Below are 17,755 nucleotides of genomic sequence, written 5' to 3'. Positions count from 1 at the left end.
ACGGAGGATCACTGTGCCTTTGAAGGCCCATTCTGCTATGATGTGTAGCAAATTTCTGAATTATGCGCACCAGCGCACATATATGTACTTTCTGGCCAACTGGCTCTGTATGTCGATACCTCAGCCTTCACTACGGCGAGACCGGTATGTACTGGTTTCTCTCGGAGATTGCCCTGTGCGGAATCTGTTCAAGCATGCAGGGTGGTGAAAGCGGACACGGCGCCGGCGATGTCGCCTGGAACGAGCACGTGCTGGACGCGCCGAAGCTGGTCGAGGAGGCCACACTACAGCTGCTGGCCTGGCACGCTAACCTCGTACTCTGCAACGGACCCGATTCCAATGTCTGCGTGCGCCCCTCGTGCTGACACAACGGCCGTCGTCCGGGCCTCTCTAGTGTCGTTGCGCACCTGGCATGCGGAACAAAATGTGCAGGCCATGGTCATGCGCATCGAGGCCGCTCAGTCCAAAGGCGTTAATTTTCGGGGTGGTTGTGCCTTGTATCCGCCAACTCTTGTGATGCTGTAAGCCTGGCCGAGATGCCTACCGAATGCCTGTCCTCCGTGCCAAACGGACACGAATAAAAAGTCGCAGAGAATCCGTATTTGCGTTGGCGGCGTTTTCTCGGAGACCCGGGCCAACACTACTCCGTATAACGTTATGCGGGGACAAATTGTCGACATGGGAGGTGGGGAAAGCACTACGGCGATACAGAACGGAGCGAACCAAGATAAATTCATGGTCAGCGCAACCGACCTACTTTGTACCAACTTCTGAACTGACTTCTGAACCGCCTTCTGAACTCATTTGTTCGTAAAAAGACATCCGTCTTAACCCAAATTGATACTGCATTCTCATCATGACTGGTGTCGCTCTGCTTGGTGCTGGCATCTTTGCCAAAATAGGTCAGTCTATTCCAACAGCCCGGCCCTCTGTACTTATGGACATCCATACTGACAAGATACAACAGAACACCTTCCTGCTGTCGAAGCTGCCAAGGACCTCAACCTGCTTGCTGTCTACTCCCGCTCTCAGGCCTCTGCGGAGGGACTCGCTGCCCTGGCCAAACAGGAAACCAAACCACAGGTTTACTACGACAGCCCCGCCTCTGAAAACAGCCTTGACGCGCTCCTTGCCCGCGCCGATATCGCCGCCGTCATCATCAGCCTGCCCATCCTCGCCCAGCCCGATGTCGTCCGCAAGGCCCTCGCGGCCGGGAAACATGTGCTGAGCGAGAAGCCTGTCGCGCCCGATGTTTCCGCCGCCCGCGACCTCGTCGCCTACTACGACAGCCTGCCCGCCGCCACGCGACCCATCTGGTCCGTTGCCGAGAACTTCCGCTACCTGCGCGTCGTGCGTGATGCCGCCGCCAAGATCAAGGACATTGGCGGCCGCCTGGTCGGCTTCCACCTCGTGCGGAACGGTTTCGTCTTGGAGGACGACAAGTACTACAACACCGCCTGGCGCAAGGAACCCGGCTACCAGGGCGGCTTTTTGCTCGACGGTGGCGTGCACTTTGTCGCGGGCCTGCGCTTCCTTCTGGCGGCGGCCGGCGACGAGGTCGCCCGCGTCGCCAGCTTTTCGTCCCTCCTCGAGAAGCGGCTGCCGCCCGTCGACAGCATCCACGCGGTCGCGTCCACGCGCGGCGGCGTCAACGGCACCATCTCCATGTCCTTTGGCACCGAGTTCAAAAATGTCTTGGAGATTGAGGTCGTCACCACCGAGGGCCGCGTGACCTGGACATGGGCGCCGTCCTCGATTGTGTCCGTCCGCCGCGGGCAGACAGACCCCAAAACCGACACCTACGAGCCCGACTTTGGCGTCGTCTCCGAAGTGGCCGCGTTCGCGGCGAGCGTCGCGGCTGGCCAGGCCGATCCGCAGCAGAGCCCGCAGGAGGCGCTCAAGGACTTGGCCTTGCTGCAGGCCCTGCTCGAATCGGGGCCCACGGGGGCCATCACCAATGTGGCGTGAGCAGACATGAAGGTGCCTTGGTGACGATGTATATAGAAATTGCATGCTTTCTTCTCGTTCAGTACAGCTCCAATTCATCGCGCATACCCAACGTCATGCTGTCCAATTGTGTTTATCGTGTCGAGTCTTATCCAGCCCCAACGATATGCCTCATATCTGCTATTTTCTCAAAGCTGCATCACGGCCAAGTTCAAAATACCTTCGATATAAATTCACTATTTTTTTTTTTTGTTTTCCTGGTTCTGATATGTTGTGTCGCAGCGCTCCTTCCGGCTGGACGTGTTCTTCGAGCTCCTGCCAGAACGGGCAATACGAGAAACAAAGGACAGAAAAAGGAAATATAACGAGGAGCATCCATGCCCTTTTAAAAATGTAGGTCTTCTCGAGCTCTCTCTTCTGTCATGGAATAGACTCGAGTCGAAAGAAACAACTCAACTAATACACGTGGCCATGTCAACAAGTTCGTCTTACACCTCTGTGGCGGCTTGCTGTTTTGGCCGTTGTCTGTGGTTGGCTGACGGTACAATTAAAGTGGGTCTTTGCAGCCCACCACTGGTCGCTGCTGCCCTTTCACCTTTCAGCCTGGTCGCCGCCGCACTAAGAATTTTGACGGCACATCGTCACGTTGTGTCGTGACGTTTTCCTCTGCTTCATTCTCCAACCGCGTAACGTCACAGCGAAAAGACGGCGCCCCAGCCAAACACAAATATCAAGACGCGAGCGATACCTTACGATTCGACAGAAGGCTGCGAACGCGAACACGACCCGCACTTGCAAGCAGCGACACTACGAGCACCGCCCGCCATGGAGGGCCTCGAGGCGCTCGAGGTCATCTCGCTGGTGGCCAAGGTCGCCTCCGAGATGGAAAACCACGTCGGCATGAACGACCGCGATGTGGCCGAGTTCATCATTGCCCAGCGCCTTGCCAGCGACAGCTTTCGCGCCTTCAAGAAGAAGCTCGTCGAGCTCAACGTCGACTTCCCGCCCAGCCTCGTCGAGAGCATCGACCGTCTGGTGTGCACGCTGCATCCGGAGATGCGCAACCGATCCCAGAAGGACGCGAAAGACGGCAGCGATGCCAAACTTGCTGGACCGGGCGGCAAGTCAAGCAAGAAGCGGTCCGACAAAGACAGCATCTTCAAAGGCCTGTCCCTGCCGGACAAGCAGGTCGAGGCGGACGATCCGGACGATGACACGCACGAAGCAGACGAGATCGACGACGCTCTGGCGCTGCTCGAAGGCCTGGCCAGCCAAGCGCCGAAAACGGACAAAACCACGGCCAACCCCACCTCCACCGCCGCAAAAGACAGAGAACGCAAAAGGACACGAGACAGCGCAAGCCCCCGGGGCCGCAACGGCCGCGACCGCAAATCTCGGTACCGGTCACGTTCGCCGTCGCAGTCGCGCTCACGATCGAGGGGCCGCAAGCGAGGCGGCGGGCGCCACGGATACGAGGACGCCGACGACGAGTACGACAACTACGGCAGCAGGCGCAACGCAAACGGCAAGCGAGAGCGCGAACGAGAGCGAGAGCGACACGGAGGGCTTGAAAATGGATGGGACGACCGACAGGAACGCGGCGGCCGCGACCGATATGATCATCACAACAGCCACCACGACAGCGGCCCGCTCGACGACACACCCGAGCTCGGCAAGGTTTACGACGGCCACGTCACGGGCATCAAGGACTTTGGCGTCTTTGTCAACATCCACGGCGTTCGTGGCAAGGTGGACGGCCTGGTGCACGTGTCCGCCCTCGTCGACGGCCAGCGCGTCGACCATCCCTCGGACGTGGTTTCCATGGGCCAGCCCGTCAAGGTCAAGGTGGTCAAGGTGGAGGACCGCCGCATCGGCCTGTCCATGAAGGAGGTCGACCAGGTGTCGGGCGAGGACCTCAACATGGCACCCCAGGACATGTTCCAGTCGGGCGCCAACATGGAGGCGCTGGGCGTGCGTGGCGGCGCGCGCATCAGCAGCTCGACGCTCCTGGATATGGACGGCAACCACGCCAGTGGCGCCGCCGGCGGTGGTGCAGCGGCTGCCGCTGCGGCCAACCGCCGTGGCAAGAAGCGCATGACGTCGCCCGAGCGCTGGGAGATCCGGCAGCTGATTGCCAGCGGCGTCGCCAAGGCGTCCGACTACCCGGACCTCGAGGAGGACTACAACGCGACGCTCAAGGGCGAGGGCACTATCGAGCTCGAGGAGGACGTCGACATTGAAATTCGCGACGAAGAGCCGCCCTTCCTGGCCGGCCAGACCAAGCTCTCGCTCGAGCTGTCGCCCATCCGCGTCGTCAAGGCGCCCGACGGCTCCCTCAACCGCGCCGCCATGGCGGGCGCCGTGCTGGCCAAGGAGCGCAAAGAGCTGCGGCAGCAAGAAGCCGATGCGGCCAAGGCCGAACGGGACAAGGAGAAAGTGGACCTGACGTCGCAGTGGCACGACCCCATGGCCAACCCGGAGCAGCGCAAGTTTGCCAACGACGCGCGTGCCGCCCACGGCGGTCGTGGCGGTGCCGGTGCCGGTGGGGTCGCTGGCGGCGGCAGCGGCGGCGGTGCTGGCAGCGGCGGCCCGGGCGGGTTTGAGCCGGTGCCCGAGTGGAAGCGCATCATCCAGAACAAGGACCAGTCGTTTGGCAAGCGCACCGACCTCAGCATAAAAGAGCAGCGCGAGTCGCTGCCCATCTACTCGTTCCGCTCGCAGCTCATCCAGGCCGTCCGGGACAACCAGATCCTGATTGTCATTGGCGAGACCGGCTCCGGCAAGACGACCCAGCTCACGCAGTACCTGGCCGAGGCCGGCTTCACCAGCGGCGGCAAGATGGTCGGCTGCACACAGCCGCGTCGTGTGGCCGCCATGAGCGTGGCCAAGCGTGTGTCCGAAGAGGTCGGCTGCCCGCTCGGCGAGGAGGTCGGCTACACCATTCGGTTTGAGGACTTGACGAGCCCGGCGACGCGCATCAAGTACATGACGGATGGCATGCTGCAGCGCGAGATTCTGCTCGACCCGGAGCTGAAGCGGTATTCGGTGATTATGCTCGACGAAGCCCACGAGCGGACGATTGGTGAGTTCACATACTCCCACTCTTTGTTTTATCTTTTATGTTCTCCTGCTAACGTGCCCTAGCCACCGATGTGTTGTTTGGTCTTTTGAAGAAGACGGTAAAGCGGCGACCGGATCTCAAGGTCATCGCCACGTCTGCGACTCTGGATGCCGAGAAGTTCTCGACCTTCTTCAACGGTGCTCCTATTTTCACAATCCCGGGTCGGACGTTCCCCGTCGAGATTCTGTACTCTCGCGAGCCCGAATCCGACTACCTCGACGCCACCCTGGAGACGGTGATGCAGATCCATCTCACCGAGCCCGCGGGCGATATCCTGGTCTTCCTGACGGGCCAAGAAGAAATCGATACCAGCTGCGAGATTCTGTATGAGCGCATGAAGGGTCTCGGTGCTGCTGTGCCTGAGCTCGTCATCCTCCCCGTCTACTCGGCACTGCCCAACGAGGTGCAGTCCAAGATTTTCGAGCCGGCACCCCCGGGCGGCCGCAAGGTCATCATCGCCACCAACATTGCCGAAACGAGTCTGACGATTGACGGCATCTACTATGTGGTCGACCCGGGCTTCGTCAAGCAGAATGCCTACGACCCCAAGCTCGGCATGGACTCGCTGGTCGTCACGCCCATCTCGCAGGCGCAGGCCAACCAGCGTGCCGGGCGTGCTGGGCGCACGGGTCCTGGCAAGTGCTTCCGGCTGTACACGGAGGCGGCGTACCAGACGGAAATGCTGCCGACGACGATTCCCGAAATCCAGCGCAAGAACCTGAGCAACACCATTTTGATATTGAAGGCCATGGGCATCAACGACCTGCTGCACTTTGACTTTATGGACCCACCGCCGATCAACACGATGCTGTCGGCGCTCGAAGAGCTGTATGCGCTGTCGGCGCTCGACGACGAAGGCCTCCTCACCAAGCTCGGCCGCAAGATGGCCGACTTCCCCATGGACCCGACGTCGTCCAAGGCGCTGATCGCGTCGGTCGAGCTGGGGTGCAGCGACGAGATGCTGAGCATCATGGGCATGATTGCGCAGCCCAAGGGCGTGTGGTACCGGCCCAAGGACAAGCAGCAGCAGGCGGACGCCAAGAAGGCCAAGTTCAACGACCCGCACGGCGACCACCTGACCATGCTCAACGTGTACAACAGCTGGAAGCGCGCGCGCTTCAGCAAGCCGTGGTGCCAGGAGCACTTTTTGCAGTACCGCGTGCTGACGCGCGCCAAGGACGTGCGCACCCAGCTCGAGCGCATCATGGAGCGCTACAAGCACCGCATCGTGTCGTGCGGCACGCACACCGACCGCGTGCGCCAGGCGCTGTGCGCGGGCTTCTTCCGCAACGCGTCGCGCAAGGACCCGCACGAGGGCTTCAAGACGCTGATTGAGGGGACGCCCGTCTACCTGCACCCGTCAAGCGCGCTGTTTGGCAAGCAGGCCGAGTGGGTCATTTACGACACGCTGGTGCTCACGACCAAGGAATACATGCAGTGCACAACTGCCATTGACGCCAAGTGGCTCGTCGATGCGGCGCCGACCTTCTTCAAGCTGTCGCCAAGCGACCGGCTCAGCCGGCGCCGGCGCGCAGAGCGGATCCAGCCGCTGTACAACAAGTTCCAGACCGAAGAGGACTGGCGGATCAGTGCGCAGAAGCGCGGCGGCCGCTCGGGCGGCGGCGGCGGGACGTGGGGTTAGGCTGGCGTCGATGCTCTTTTTCTTGGGGTTTTTTTTTTCTGCTTTGTGCTGTCCATTTTGTACATTTGTTTCCAGCGTTCCACATTACACATTCAGACTCTCGGCGACTCAGAGTCTTTTGTTTTATTATCAGGGGTTCATCTAGTGTAGCATAAGGACATGTGTTTTCTCGTTTAAGTTCTTGCACAATGCTCTTCCGGTTTTCATTTTTATTTTTTCATTCGATTTGTCTCTATGTGCAATCCACAGTGTATCATGCGGCCTGCCCAGCAGGATGGCTGGCCGTCCTCGACACTGGTGAGTCCTGTCCCAGCAATGCTTGATTCATGTTCGATTCCATCTGCTCCGACGTCTTACATCAAGAGGTAGCCGAAGCCCATGGCCAGACCACCAAGGATGGTCGTCGACAGCGACATGGACAGCAGCGGCGCGCCGCCGGATGTCTGCTTGGACAGGGCCAAGTCGGTGGCGGCGACAATGGAGCCGTTGGGCGACATCTTGATGGTGGAGCCAATGTCGCCCCAGCGGATGTTGGAAAAGGTGACGGCGGCGTCCGAGTTGTTCATGGCAATGATCTTGGGGTCGCCCTGCGTCGCGGAGCACGGGCCGGCCTCGCCGCTGTCCAGCCACGTCATGAAGTCGCCGGCCGCATCCCAGATGCTGAAAATCAGGACCATGCCGCGCGCCAGCGACTTGCCCATGCCCTGCAGACCGCCCAGGCGCACAAAGTCGGTGGCGCCGTTCTGCGTGCAAAAGTCCTCGGTGATGGTGCCGAACCCGGTGGCCAGGGACGACAGCGACGTCGTCGAGCCGTTGGACGACTTGGTGGCGGAGCTGACCATCTTGCCGTTCTGGATGTACAGGCGGCGGATCTGGGCGAGGCTGCCCGTGGTCGCGTTGTCGCTCGTCAGGAACTGGGTCACGACGGTAAAGGGCTTGGAGGTGTCGACGGAGCCGCCGGGCGCGTAAAAGTTCTTGGCGCCCGCGCGGTACGGGTTGATGCCGCAGCCGTTCTTGTCGCAGACGGCCGCGGCGCCGCGGCCACAGGCGTCGCCGGTGCACTGGAACAGGCCCGCGTCGCTGCAGGTGTGGGGCGTCATGGCGGTGGCGGCGTTGTTGGCCTCCCAGATGTCCATCTCGTTGCAGCAGGCGCCCGAGTTGTTGAAGTTGGCCAGGCCGTTGATAAAGGTCGTGTTGAAGCACTGCGCGTCGCAGTAGCCCGTGCCGTACTGGGCGCCCGCCTGGTTGGCCGCCGACCGGCCGCCGGACGCGTCCATCTCCGACAGGTACAGCGCGCCGTTGACGCCGCAGCCGACCTTGGACATGTCCACGTCGTACGTGAACTCCTGGTTGGCCAGCTTGAGCAGCTGGTAGTTCTTGTCGTCCTCGGCCAACAAGTAGACGCGGGGGCTCAGGGTCTGGACGCTGGTACCGGACCCGTTGAACAGGCGCAGCGTCATGGCGTTGCCGGTGGTCGACACGCCGTGCGCCGCATAGTCATAGCCCTCGAGGGCGCAGTTCTTGGAGCAGGTGGTGGCGTCCGGGCACTGGGTCTTGTTGGCGACGTCGCAGGCGACGGACGGTTGGCCGACGGCGTGCAGCGCGCGCGAGAGGGCGTCCGTCACGAGGCTGGTCTGCATGGTCTTGCAGCCGCCGGCCGTCGTGCAGAACTGCGTGGGCAGCTTGGGATGGACCTCGGGGACGGCCGTGCCGATCTGCTGGGCGACGGCGGCGCCGCCGAGGAAGAGAAGCAGCGCAGCTGCTGAAGAAGACATGGTGGGGATGGAATAAATATACAGAGATGGAAAAGAGAAAAAATATATTTATGTATAAAAAGACAATATTCAAAAGAGTGAATGACGCGATCGAACAACCGGGTTCAAGCAGCGCTGGTCTTTGGCAAAGATAGGGTGATGAGAGAGGGAACGAGAACAAAAGAGAGAGAAAGAAGAGAGAAAATAGACGACTCGAGAGCAAACCGACCAGGAAATACGTCTATTATGAAGGTCGATCTCTTTCCTGCCTGCTTCCTTCTTAGGTGGCAGTCCCTTCTCGACCCGGCATCCGACATGGCACTTCGGTCTGGAACGAGCAACATTGTTGGCTCCATTGAGTGTATTGCACGGGCTGCCAGAGACAGGGAAAGGGCCTGCGCAAGCAGACGTGTAAAGGAAAACAGCGCATCCGATGCGCGATCGTCGAAACTTGTGACGCCCGTTCAGCCTCCCCTCTCGTGCTTGCCTTATTTACGCGCCCCTGTCAAGTGGAGAGTCATGTTCGTGGACTGCCGCTTCGGATGGCATGACTCTTGGACACCATGCAGTCTCATAGGAGGGATGCTCGTTTTTCCTGGCTCTGGTTCGGGATGTGGCTGTTCATGGCGGTCATTCGCCCAGGATCACAGGGGACGAGGATGGTCGATGAAGCGAGGAGAGAAACGTAGGGGACACTACAAGGCAGCCGGTACCAGACAATGGCTCTGTGCAGACGGAGAAGTATCATCGAGATGCACGATCGGATGAAACAAGGCCGCTGTGGAGAATCCCTGGAGGACATGCGTGAACCAAGATCCAGAGGCGATGCGTGTCCGTGTGAATGTAACGGTTGGGGATTGTCGCATGTATCGCGTATATGGTGGTCCTTTCATTTAATTGCGTTTGAGAAGAAGATGCAAAGTAAATATGTAGAATAATGTTTATTCATTATTTTTATTGTCTCTATATCAAAATGAATGTACAAATTCAATACGGATCTCAGGTGCAATAATTGTTTGTCTTTTTTTTTTTGTTTTTATCATTCTTTTTCTTGTCGTAATTTTAAATACGTATGTTTCCCCCCAAGGCCGACATCAATTATTGACGTTTTTATCCAGCCACACCGAAGGAAGAGGAACGGAAGAGCCTCATCCTTTAGAACCAAACTTACGACGGACGATCAGTGGTTTCGTCGAATTTAACCTTTCGCAGTGCGTATTGACCAGTGTCTCATCATTGTCGAGACAAGAAAAGTGGTGCACCGGCTAATATACGCGAGCCGTCTTGTGATGTGCTGAAGCGTGTGATGTAAAATTGAGGAAAGGACTGCTCGAAAAGGACGAAATAGAAGAAAAAAAGACAAGCAACGACCCGACCATGGTTGTTGCCGATGATCCGCCGAGGCTATTTCGATAGCTGTTCTTCGTGCCCGAGAGCTACGACAGTGTCTTCACTTATTTCAGAGAAGTGGATTTGTTCATCAGTTCGTGTTAAACCTGTCCTGAAAACAATGCGTCCCGATACAAGAGCCAAGTTAAGATAGGAAATAACAAGAAATATATGCTTTAAGCGAATGTCCTATGAAAATGTCCCCGCAAGCACCTCTATATGCTCGCCCTACTTTAATCAGATAAACCGAGAAAACAACAAAACACTACAAAAAAATAACAAAAATAGACTCCTATATGTGTGGGGTGTGACGAGAGGGGAATCAATGAATAAAGCGAACGTGTGTATGAAAACGCCGTGGGCCTTAGAAGAACCGCTTTTAGGAAATAGAACAACAAGAAAAACAAGACACGTATACGACCAAGAAGCACGCTGCGACAACGCCTGCGTCGTCCAGGTTGGGCTCACTTGGTCAGCTCGTCAAAGATGGCAATCAGACTCCGCACGCCGGCGATGTTGTTCTCGTCGGGCCCCTCGGCGGGCGACACAAACTTGGCATTGGCAAAGTCGATGAGGCGGAGGCCAAAGATGGGCGGCGACTTGGACTCGCCGTCGCTGTCGCTGCCGGTGTCGGACGCGTCGTCGTCGTCGTCGTCGTCGTCGTAGTCATCCGCGCCAATGATACCGACGACGTCGTCGCCAAAGGAAAAGTCGGCCTCGGTCAGGTTGCGGACGTCGACGGTCAAATGGTCCTCCATCTCGTCCTCGTCGATGACGATGCCGCTATCTGTCCGACTCGACGAGCGGTCGGCGGCCTTTCCGAGGACCTCGCGCCGGGAGCGGGAGCGTTGGTCCACGTCCACAGCGGCGTCGGCCGCCTCCGTGTCAAGGAGCGATACAACCGTTGTCGACGTCTGGGGCTCTTCACACGCCGACTCGGCCTCGACCACGCGGATGGGCGTCGGCGACAAGTTGAGTTCCCGCTGCTGTCGTTCTCTCTGTCTTGCCTCGCGCGCCGTCGCGCGCGCGTTGCCCTCCGCGATGGCCGCCTGGAGAGTGGCGCCGTCGCCCTCGTAGACAAACAGCAGCGAGCTTGAGTACATGCGCGTGTGCTCGCTCTCCAGCACGTCGCGCACGCGCTCCAGCTCGGCCTTGAACGCCTCGGCCACGGCACGGCCGTGGGCGTCGTCGACACCGGCGGCTTCATTGAACAAGAACGTGCGGAACGCATCGACGACGTTGCTGTCGTTGACCTCGATGCGGCCATAGTCCTTGTCGTAAATGCGGTAACCGGCGCCGTCGGACGTCGGGTCTTGGGCGGCTGCGGCTGCCGCATCGCCCTGGTAGACGCGCATGCCCGAGATGCGAAAGCCGTAGGTGGCGTGGGTGGTCTTGGCGCTCACGTCGTCCATGCGCTGGCGTTTCTGGAGGGGCGCGCTGTCGCCCCAGAGGCGGCGCCCGAGCTTGACGTCCATGATGTTGGGTTTCTTGTAGCCCTGTGTGGCGTTGTCAAGGACAACAGCGCGGTCGCTGTTGATACTGGCGTTGCCGCGAGGAATCCAAGTGACGTTGTCAGGCGGGGCGGGGGCGGTTTGCGATGCAGCAGTGGGACCTGCGACGGTTGCTGAGGTGGCAGGTGACGTAGTAGCTGGTAATGACGGAGCAGGCCGTTGCTCCTGCTGCGTCGTTTGCGTGTCGAGGCCGGCAATGGCCTGTTGCACGTCGGCGGACACGACACCGCCAGCAGCGGCAACGGCCGCGGCGGCCGCGTCGGTGGTCTCGGTCAGCGACAGCTCGCCCATGTAGAGCGGTATGATGCTGGCCAGGGCGGCGTGGTCGCCTTGAAAGACCCGCTGGTAAAAGTCAATCTCGGCCTGGACGCAGGGCTTGATGAACAGGTCACCATTGGCGTCCGACAGTGTTCCGGCACTGGCGAGTTAGCAGGGTTACAAGTGGTCAAGCATCCGGGCGCATGTACGTACTGTCCGGCAACGGCGTTCTTATAGGCGCGCAGCTCAGAGACTTTGGGCATCTCTCTTGGTGCCATGGTCGCTGGTTTGTGTCTGGGGCCTTGGAGCCCAGTGGCCGGCGAGGCGGCGTTGGGTGGATGTCGCGACGAGAAAAGGGCGGTTGTAGGCGCGCGTAAAGAGGACGGGCGCGAAGCGGCTTGCAGGAAGCGGACGGTGCGGTAGGTGGCCGGAAGTATCAGTGAAGCGTTGCATAGGGAGTCACAGTCTGATCGAGGGGCAGTCTATCAGTGCCAATGTCAACGTCGGTGTCAGCGTCGGTGTCGATAATAGAGATGATGATGGCGAGACGCGAGGAGCGGTGGGCGACATTCGGGCGGGGCGGAAGACTGGGATGACGGCGCAGGTGGTTTATATGACTGCCGGCAATAGAAAGCCAGTGTCTGGGTTGTGTGTGACAGGATAAACAAGTCTCGTGGGATGTACCCGGTGACGATGCGCTCGTGTTGCGTTGTGGGTGGCCGTGTTTGTGATATAAATAATTGGGTGTCGATTTTCTTTGTGTCGTTGTTTCTGCTTGGGTTCATTCCTGGAACGAAATTCATTGTCTCAACGGGGGGCGAAAGTGGCCTGGCGCCTCTAACGGAAGGTACGAATGTGCGCGGGCGTACCATTACTAGTAACTCACCGCCAAACGGTACATCCTGGGAAGGAGGCAGTAGCGTCTTTTTCGCGCGGCCTTTCGATGGGCTTTTGTTGTTCCTTGCACTGGTTCCCTGCTAGCGCCGATAGTTCCTTCCAAGAAATATGTAGGGACCAAAGGTAAGAATAGTGGCTGCGGGAAGGCGGGATCGAGGGGCTGCGTGTTTTGGTCTTTCTCGTCCTCTCGCTTTCTCTTTCTCTGTTTCTCTTTGTGGCATCCCTTGTGCCGTGTTTTTCATCGTCCTGCACCTTCCTGCTCCGTTGCTATCGGGCGAAGTCTGCAGTTTCCGGCGCAGCCCTCGCCATCTATTGGCTGAAGCTCATTGTGGGCAGAGCCAAAGGCAAATTTCGGGCTGCTCCGCCACCCTTTCAGTCCAGATTTGCTTTCAATGGAGGCTTCCTCGCCTTTCGTTTCATTCGGTTTGTGCATCAGCGTCAGCCCAGCAAGCCCCAGCGGCCCGCAAAACGGCCGCTGGCACGGGAGCAGAAACAGAAATTTCGCATGACAGTCCCTAAACAGGCACGCCAACTGCCTGGCCCGGCCTGCCGGCGCAGCACATTGCAGTTCGCGACGTTCTTGAGCAAAAAGGCGACATATGGACGATACGAAGTGAAATGAGAGAAAATGAGTGACAATGTATCACAGCAGAGGCGTGACGGAAACTTCGTCGGCCTCGTGAAAGCTGGCGCCGCCGTGAGCTGCACTGCCCCTGGCGCCCATGGAGGCCATACTCGCATCAGCCAATGCATGGCCCATATCCTTGTCACTTCCACTGTCTGTTTTTGTGTCCGTTGTTCCTTTTTTAGTTTACAGTGGCCTTTCAGTCTCGTGTCTGCTGTACGAAGTACTTGGCTCTTCTTCCTCCCCTTTGTGTCTTTGATGCCTCCTTTGACCTTTCGTCGTCTCCCAGCCTGGTCGCACTGGTATCTTGGTGCCTTTAACTATCCACCGCTGCCCATCGTTTACTTTCCGCGTCATACGAACAGGTCAGTTGCGTGCGCAGGCCCCACGCCTCTGTATTATCATCTTCTTGTACTCTGTTATACAGATTAAGTGCTCATCATCCCTTCCGCCCATGAGGCAAAGTACATTTAGTATATAAATTATATGCAAATAGTACTTGATCGAATTTCTTCTTTGCCGATTTCAAGTAATAAAATTAACAAGTAGGCAAGCTTCTTAATGCTTGAACATATTAACTTGTACCTTGATGTACCTTTATATTGAATTGCTAAGAAAAGATACATCACGTAGCACCCAGCGGAATTGGGGTGAACCGGTACTTATGGGGACTCACTTACTTTCAGGTAGTTGAAGTTCGGAGACCTGGAAACGTTGCAATGCAGCACAATGTACTAAATACTCTATAGCACTTGGTAGAACTGAAGGACAAACCAAGTGCGCTCGCGGCATGAACACCAGAGACACCAAGATTCCTATGACGTGTTTAGCCAAGGAATGAGAGCAACAGGTGAGCTCGACTCGGCGTCTGGTCGCACCGGGATGGTCCTCCAGAGCAGGTAAGCAAGGTGCACACGGACAAATGTTCATAACGTGCAGTTTTTATAATTCATACAAGGAGAAGAAGTTCTGTACTGCCTACATGTCGTTACTACGTCGTGCTTTTTACTCGGAAACTTACTGTCAAAACCACTCATGTGGCATGCAACTGCTCTATATACAAAGTTGGCCGCCGTTGTGCATTCAACCGTTATTCAATGTAAACAACTCCTGCGTCTTTATGTCACAACGCGGGTAGATGATCCAAAAAATTTCATGATTGCCCGAAAAGCGTTGTACAAATGCAGCATATTTGTTAGTACTATCTCCATCTTTTCACCCGGCCTTGCAAAAACTTGCCACCACCTGCGCGCGGACGTGCAATTTCACTTTTCCCTCTTCTCTCGCATGTTGAGATGCGTTAGGTCCTGTATGCCTGGGGTGCGCCCTAGTTCTAACAGAAATATCCCACTCTCCCAGTAAGAAACGTGCAGTTTGTTATGGCGACTGTGGGACGTAGATCGGGAACCACCCGCTTTTCAACGTAACACAGCCATCGCGAAGCCGACGACTCGTTTGGCTGCAGCTGCAACGACCGGAAGTGAAGAGGACAAACATTAATGACTTCACAAAGTGCTGAATTGTCTCGTATCACGTAGTCGGTGTGGCCTCTGCACTTGACCTCAATGGTTGAAGTGACAAGCAAACGCGAGCCGCGTGGACAGCTCGTTTTGAGACATCTCGTATTGTGGTTTGAAAGTCTGAAGTGCAAACAAGCAATTCAGCGTGTCGTGAGCATTTTCTGTCCCGTTTGACGAGCTCGCCAATGTTGGCACCCTCCTTGCGCTCTTTCACAGTAAATCATACCTGTCTGCGTTGTTGCTGTTGATGCGTCGTGCCTTCCTATCTCAGCAAAAACATCTGCACTTTCCATATCTGGGCCACAATCCCACTTGGCTGCGTCTGTGATAGTATTGACTTCCTGCTCACGTCGTCACCATTCATACATCTCCGCTTCTATCGCTTCGCCGCGTTACTCACCGGCGGAACGCAGCCGCTTTCTCGAGTCCGTTCCTCCAAGCCACTCGCCGCTGATACCCTCCTTACGTCAAGATTTCCGACCTACCGTCATTGGATTGAGCGCCCTTGCAAGAGAAAAGCTTCGCCTTTACCTCCGCTACGACCTTGACAGCTCCGAGAGCTTTGACCACCTATTCGTCGCCATGCCTGCGGCAGTCGAGGCCCAGGTGGCACCCGGTGGTGATACCACAGGTGCTGCGCCGCCGTTCGACAATGGCCACAACGACAAAACGACCACTAAACTAGACCCCAACAGAGACGCCCACGCAGACAAAGCCGGCAGGGCCAATCTCTTCGAAGACGCCCCCAGCAAAGATGGTGACGAAAAGGGTAACCCGAGCGGTATCGCCAACGGGCCCGGTGGCCTTGCTCACGATCCTGCCCAAGTCGTCGACATGCAGGAAGCCACTGTGACGGGCAAAAAGAAGCGAAAGAGCAAGTCCACGGCCGCACGGGGCCCGACGGCCCTTCCCAAGAGATGCGGTACCGGCTTCGAAGGTGAGGTATTGCCTTGCACTTGCGCTGCGTTTATTTCGTTGCCGGGATCCCTAAACGGACGTGCGATGTGGTGGCTCTGCTGCCTAGCCATTCGCCTGGCGCGATGCCTCAAAAGCGTGTAAAGCTCCTGCAAGCTAAGTAGCTGTCGGAAGCTCGTGCATAAAGCCTCCATATTCTGTCCAATTAAAGTTTTTCGTTTTGAACGGAACACTGACTGGAGCTCCACGATACGACCTGCCGCCATCGCGAAACTGTAGAATACTATGCGGAACCGCCCTTGACCGTCGACGAGTTTGAGGAGGAGTTGGACCTGTACCACGCGTAAGAAGCCCATTTCGCCATTTTCGTGTTGACAATCTTGCCCGGCACGCGCCGGTGGTGTTCGCCTTGCATGCAGCCTTGTCTTGTGCATGCACTCCGCCCCTGACTGCCGATATTGGGCAAACTATGCCGGGCGTAAACATCATGCTGACCTCAATTTTACTCACAGTTCTCTCAATTTTGACGAGTTCGTTCATCTTTCCGTCTCCGTTTTCAGATTAGCGCTCATAACTAACTGTGGCACAGACGCATCGAGACTTGCATCCAGCGCTACCGCGCCCGTCGTCGCCTTGACAATGACCGCACCAACCTGTTCAACCAATATCTCAGGCTCGGTGGCATCGACTGCACGCCCCGTATGTTCAATGGTGCCGCTGGCATGGAGGACGGCGAGAACTTGACCAAGGACGATGTGCGCGCCCTGACCGCCACCGACGTCGTGTCGCGTGCCGGCAGCAAGAACTCCAAGTACTACGCCTCGGACAATGCCGACCTCTGGACCGTTGACTTTTCCGGGGTCTTGTCTGGATTTTTGTATGTACCACTAATTTCGTTTCCAAACGGTTCTGCTGCTAATGCATCTAGGTCTGTTACCCTCCGCAGCATTGGTGGTAGCAACGAGAGGCTCATGAAAGTCGGCATTGACGTCGTCGACAATTTCTTGCGCTACCTACAGCTCCACGATGTCTGCCCCGAGTACGAAGCGGACGTCAAGAACGCCCGCCAAATTTGTGACAAGGCACAGACGGAGTTGCCCAACCTGCTGCGGGCACTGCCTCTCATGCCAGGCCAGTTCAACATCGCATGCACCAAGCTATTTTGCAAGACGGCCGAGCACAAGGCCGAGCATGACGGCCTCGACCCGCTGGCCGTACTCACCAACAAGGATTGGGATGCAGAACACATTTTCCGGGCAACCGTTGCGCTGCAGGACCTGGTCATTGGCACCCGGGCGACCACGATGGCCCAGGTCGACATGTCCAGTATTCAAATCGTTAGCACCCGTGAGCTGGAGCTCGAGATCACCAAGATGGTGTGGCCCTCTTCTACGATGAACAGACGCTATACTGCAGCCATTGCCGAGGACACTGCCAAAGGGGAGGCGGCAGGAGGCAAGAACGCCGATACCAACACCAATGACAAGTCAACCTCCAACAAGGCAGTGGACGCGGACAACATTATCAGACGCGCCGGTGTCGTCATAACGAAACACTACCGCATTGAAGAAGGTGTTGCCAACCAGCCAATCCCCACTGAGGACGAGCTGGCCCGCCGCGGTCGGTTGCGGCATGCGTTTTTCTTGGACGTCGACCTCATGGACCTGCTGTGCCCCGGCATGAAGCTGCGCGTCGTCATGCACGAGCTCAACTGCGACCTCAATTTCGTGTCGGTCGTCAAAGAGCTGCTGCCCTCGTTTTACACCTTCTTGCCGCAGGAGCTTATGTCCGACTGGAAGGAGCCCCGGCCGAACGAGCGCGAAGGCCCGTCTGTCGATAACCCCGATGCCGACGCTGAGGCCGAGGCGGCCAATGAGGAGATGGAGGATGACAAGTAATAGGGGAAAAAAATTAGCATACGGCACGAAAGGAAGGGTCTAAGAAAGGTCGCTAGAAAAAGCGGATGATCTACGGATAAGGAAGAACAGGATTTCGGACACTGGTGATTAGATGACAGGAAACTGCAGTTAGCTGCATAGGAAAATCAAACTCCAGATATAAACAAGCATCATCCAATCAATGCCGTAGCTGTCTGACTGCGCCGTTAGGACCGAGTGTGGCAAGGTGTTATGCAGGTGCCAGTATTAGTTGGTTTGCGTACGTCACGGACCTTAAC

The 17,755-nt window shown here is 57.3% G+C and overlaps 7 protein-coding genes across 7 annotated transcripts; 5 read left to right on the top strand and 2 right to left on the bottom strand.

Moving 5' to 3' along the window:
- Positions 1 to 62: 62 nt before the first annotated feature.
- SPSK_10109 (uncharacterized protein) lies at positions 63 to 365 on the top strand (the record flags this gene model as incomplete). The annotated part of the gene is made up of 1 exon (XM_016736665.1): positions 63 to 365. One exon carries the CDS (start codon positions 63 to 65, stop codon positions 363 to 365), a length of 303 nt encoding a protein of 100 aa, XP_016587046.1.
- A 491-nt stretch (positions 366 to 856) lies between these two features.
- SPSK_09471 (uncharacterized protein) lies at positions 857 to 1,968 on the top strand (the record flags this gene model as incomplete). The annotated part of the gene is made up of 2 exons (XM_016736043.1): positions 857 to 902; positions 968 to 1,968. 2 exons carry the CDS (start codon positions 857 to 859, stop codon positions 1,966 to 1,968), a joined length of 1,047 nt encoding a protein of 348 aa, XP_016587045.1.
- An 804-nt stretch (positions 1,969 to 2,772) lies between these two features.
- Positions 2,773 to 6,710, top strand: SPSK_08343 (ATP-dependent RNA helicase DHX8/PRP22; the record flags this gene model as incomplete). The annotated part of the gene is made up of 2 exons (XM_016734943.1): positions 2,773 to 5,029; positions 5,092 to 6,710. The coding sequence occupies 2 exons, from the start codon at positions 2,773 to 2,775 to the stop codon at positions 6,708 to 6,710; spliced, it is 3,876 nt and encodes a 1,291-aa protein (XP_016587044.1).
- A 353-nt stretch (positions 6,711 to 7,063) lies between these two features.
- Positions 7,064 to 8,485, bottom strand: SPSK_09208 (endo-beta-1,4-glucanase celB; the record flags this gene model as incomplete). Its single annotated transcript, XM_016735785.1, has 1 exon — positions 7,064 to 8,485. The coding sequence occupies one exon, from the start codon at positions 8,483 to 8,485 to the stop codon at positions 7,064 to 7,066; it is 1,422 nt and encodes a 473-aa protein (XP_016587043.1).
- Positions 8,486 to 8,779: 294 nt separating this feature from the next.
- On the top strand, positions 8,780 to 9,232 carry SPSK_09978 (uncharacterized protein; the record flags this gene model as incomplete). Its single annotated transcript, XM_016736543.1, has 1 exon — positions 8,780 to 9,232. The coding sequence occupies one exon, from the start codon at positions 8,780 to 8,782 to the stop codon at positions 9,230 to 9,232; it is 453 nt and encodes a 150-aa protein (XP_016587042.1).
- A 1,085-nt stretch (positions 9,233 to 10,317) lies between these two features.
- Positions 10,318 to 11,900, bottom strand: SPSK_09096 (arginine metabolism regulation protein 3; the record flags this gene model as incomplete). Its single annotated transcript, XM_016735675.1, has 2 exons — positions 10,318 to 11,782; positions 11,836 to 11,900. 2 exons carry the CDS (start codon positions 11,898 to 11,900, stop codon positions 10,318 to 10,320), a joined length of 1,530 nt encoding a protein of 509 aa, XP_016587041.1.
- A 3,346-nt stretch (positions 11,901 to 15,246) lies between these two features.
- SPSK_08691 (uncharacterized protein) lies at positions 15,247 to 17,477 on the top strand (the record flags this gene model as incomplete). The annotated part of the gene is made up of 4 exons (XM_016735280.1): positions 15,247 to 15,601; positions 15,859 to 15,922; positions 16,169 to 16,456; positions 16,508 to 17,477. The coding sequence occupies 4 exons, from the start codon at positions 15,247 to 15,249 to the stop codon at positions 17,475 to 17,477; spliced, it is 1,677 nt and encodes a 558-aa protein (XP_016587040.1).
- Between the last annotated feature and the right edge of the window lie 278 nt (positions 17,478 to 17,755).

Source organism: Sporothrix schenckii, assembly GCF_000961545.1.
Source record: "Sporothrix schenckii 1099-18 chromosome Unknown Cont44, whole genome shotgun sequence".
Taxonomy (NCBI): Eukaryota; Fungi; Ascomycota; class Sordariomycetes; order Ophiostomatales; family Ophiostomataceae; genus Sporothrix; species Sporothrix schenckii.
This window is presented reverse-complemented; position numbering and strand designations above follow the sequence as displayed.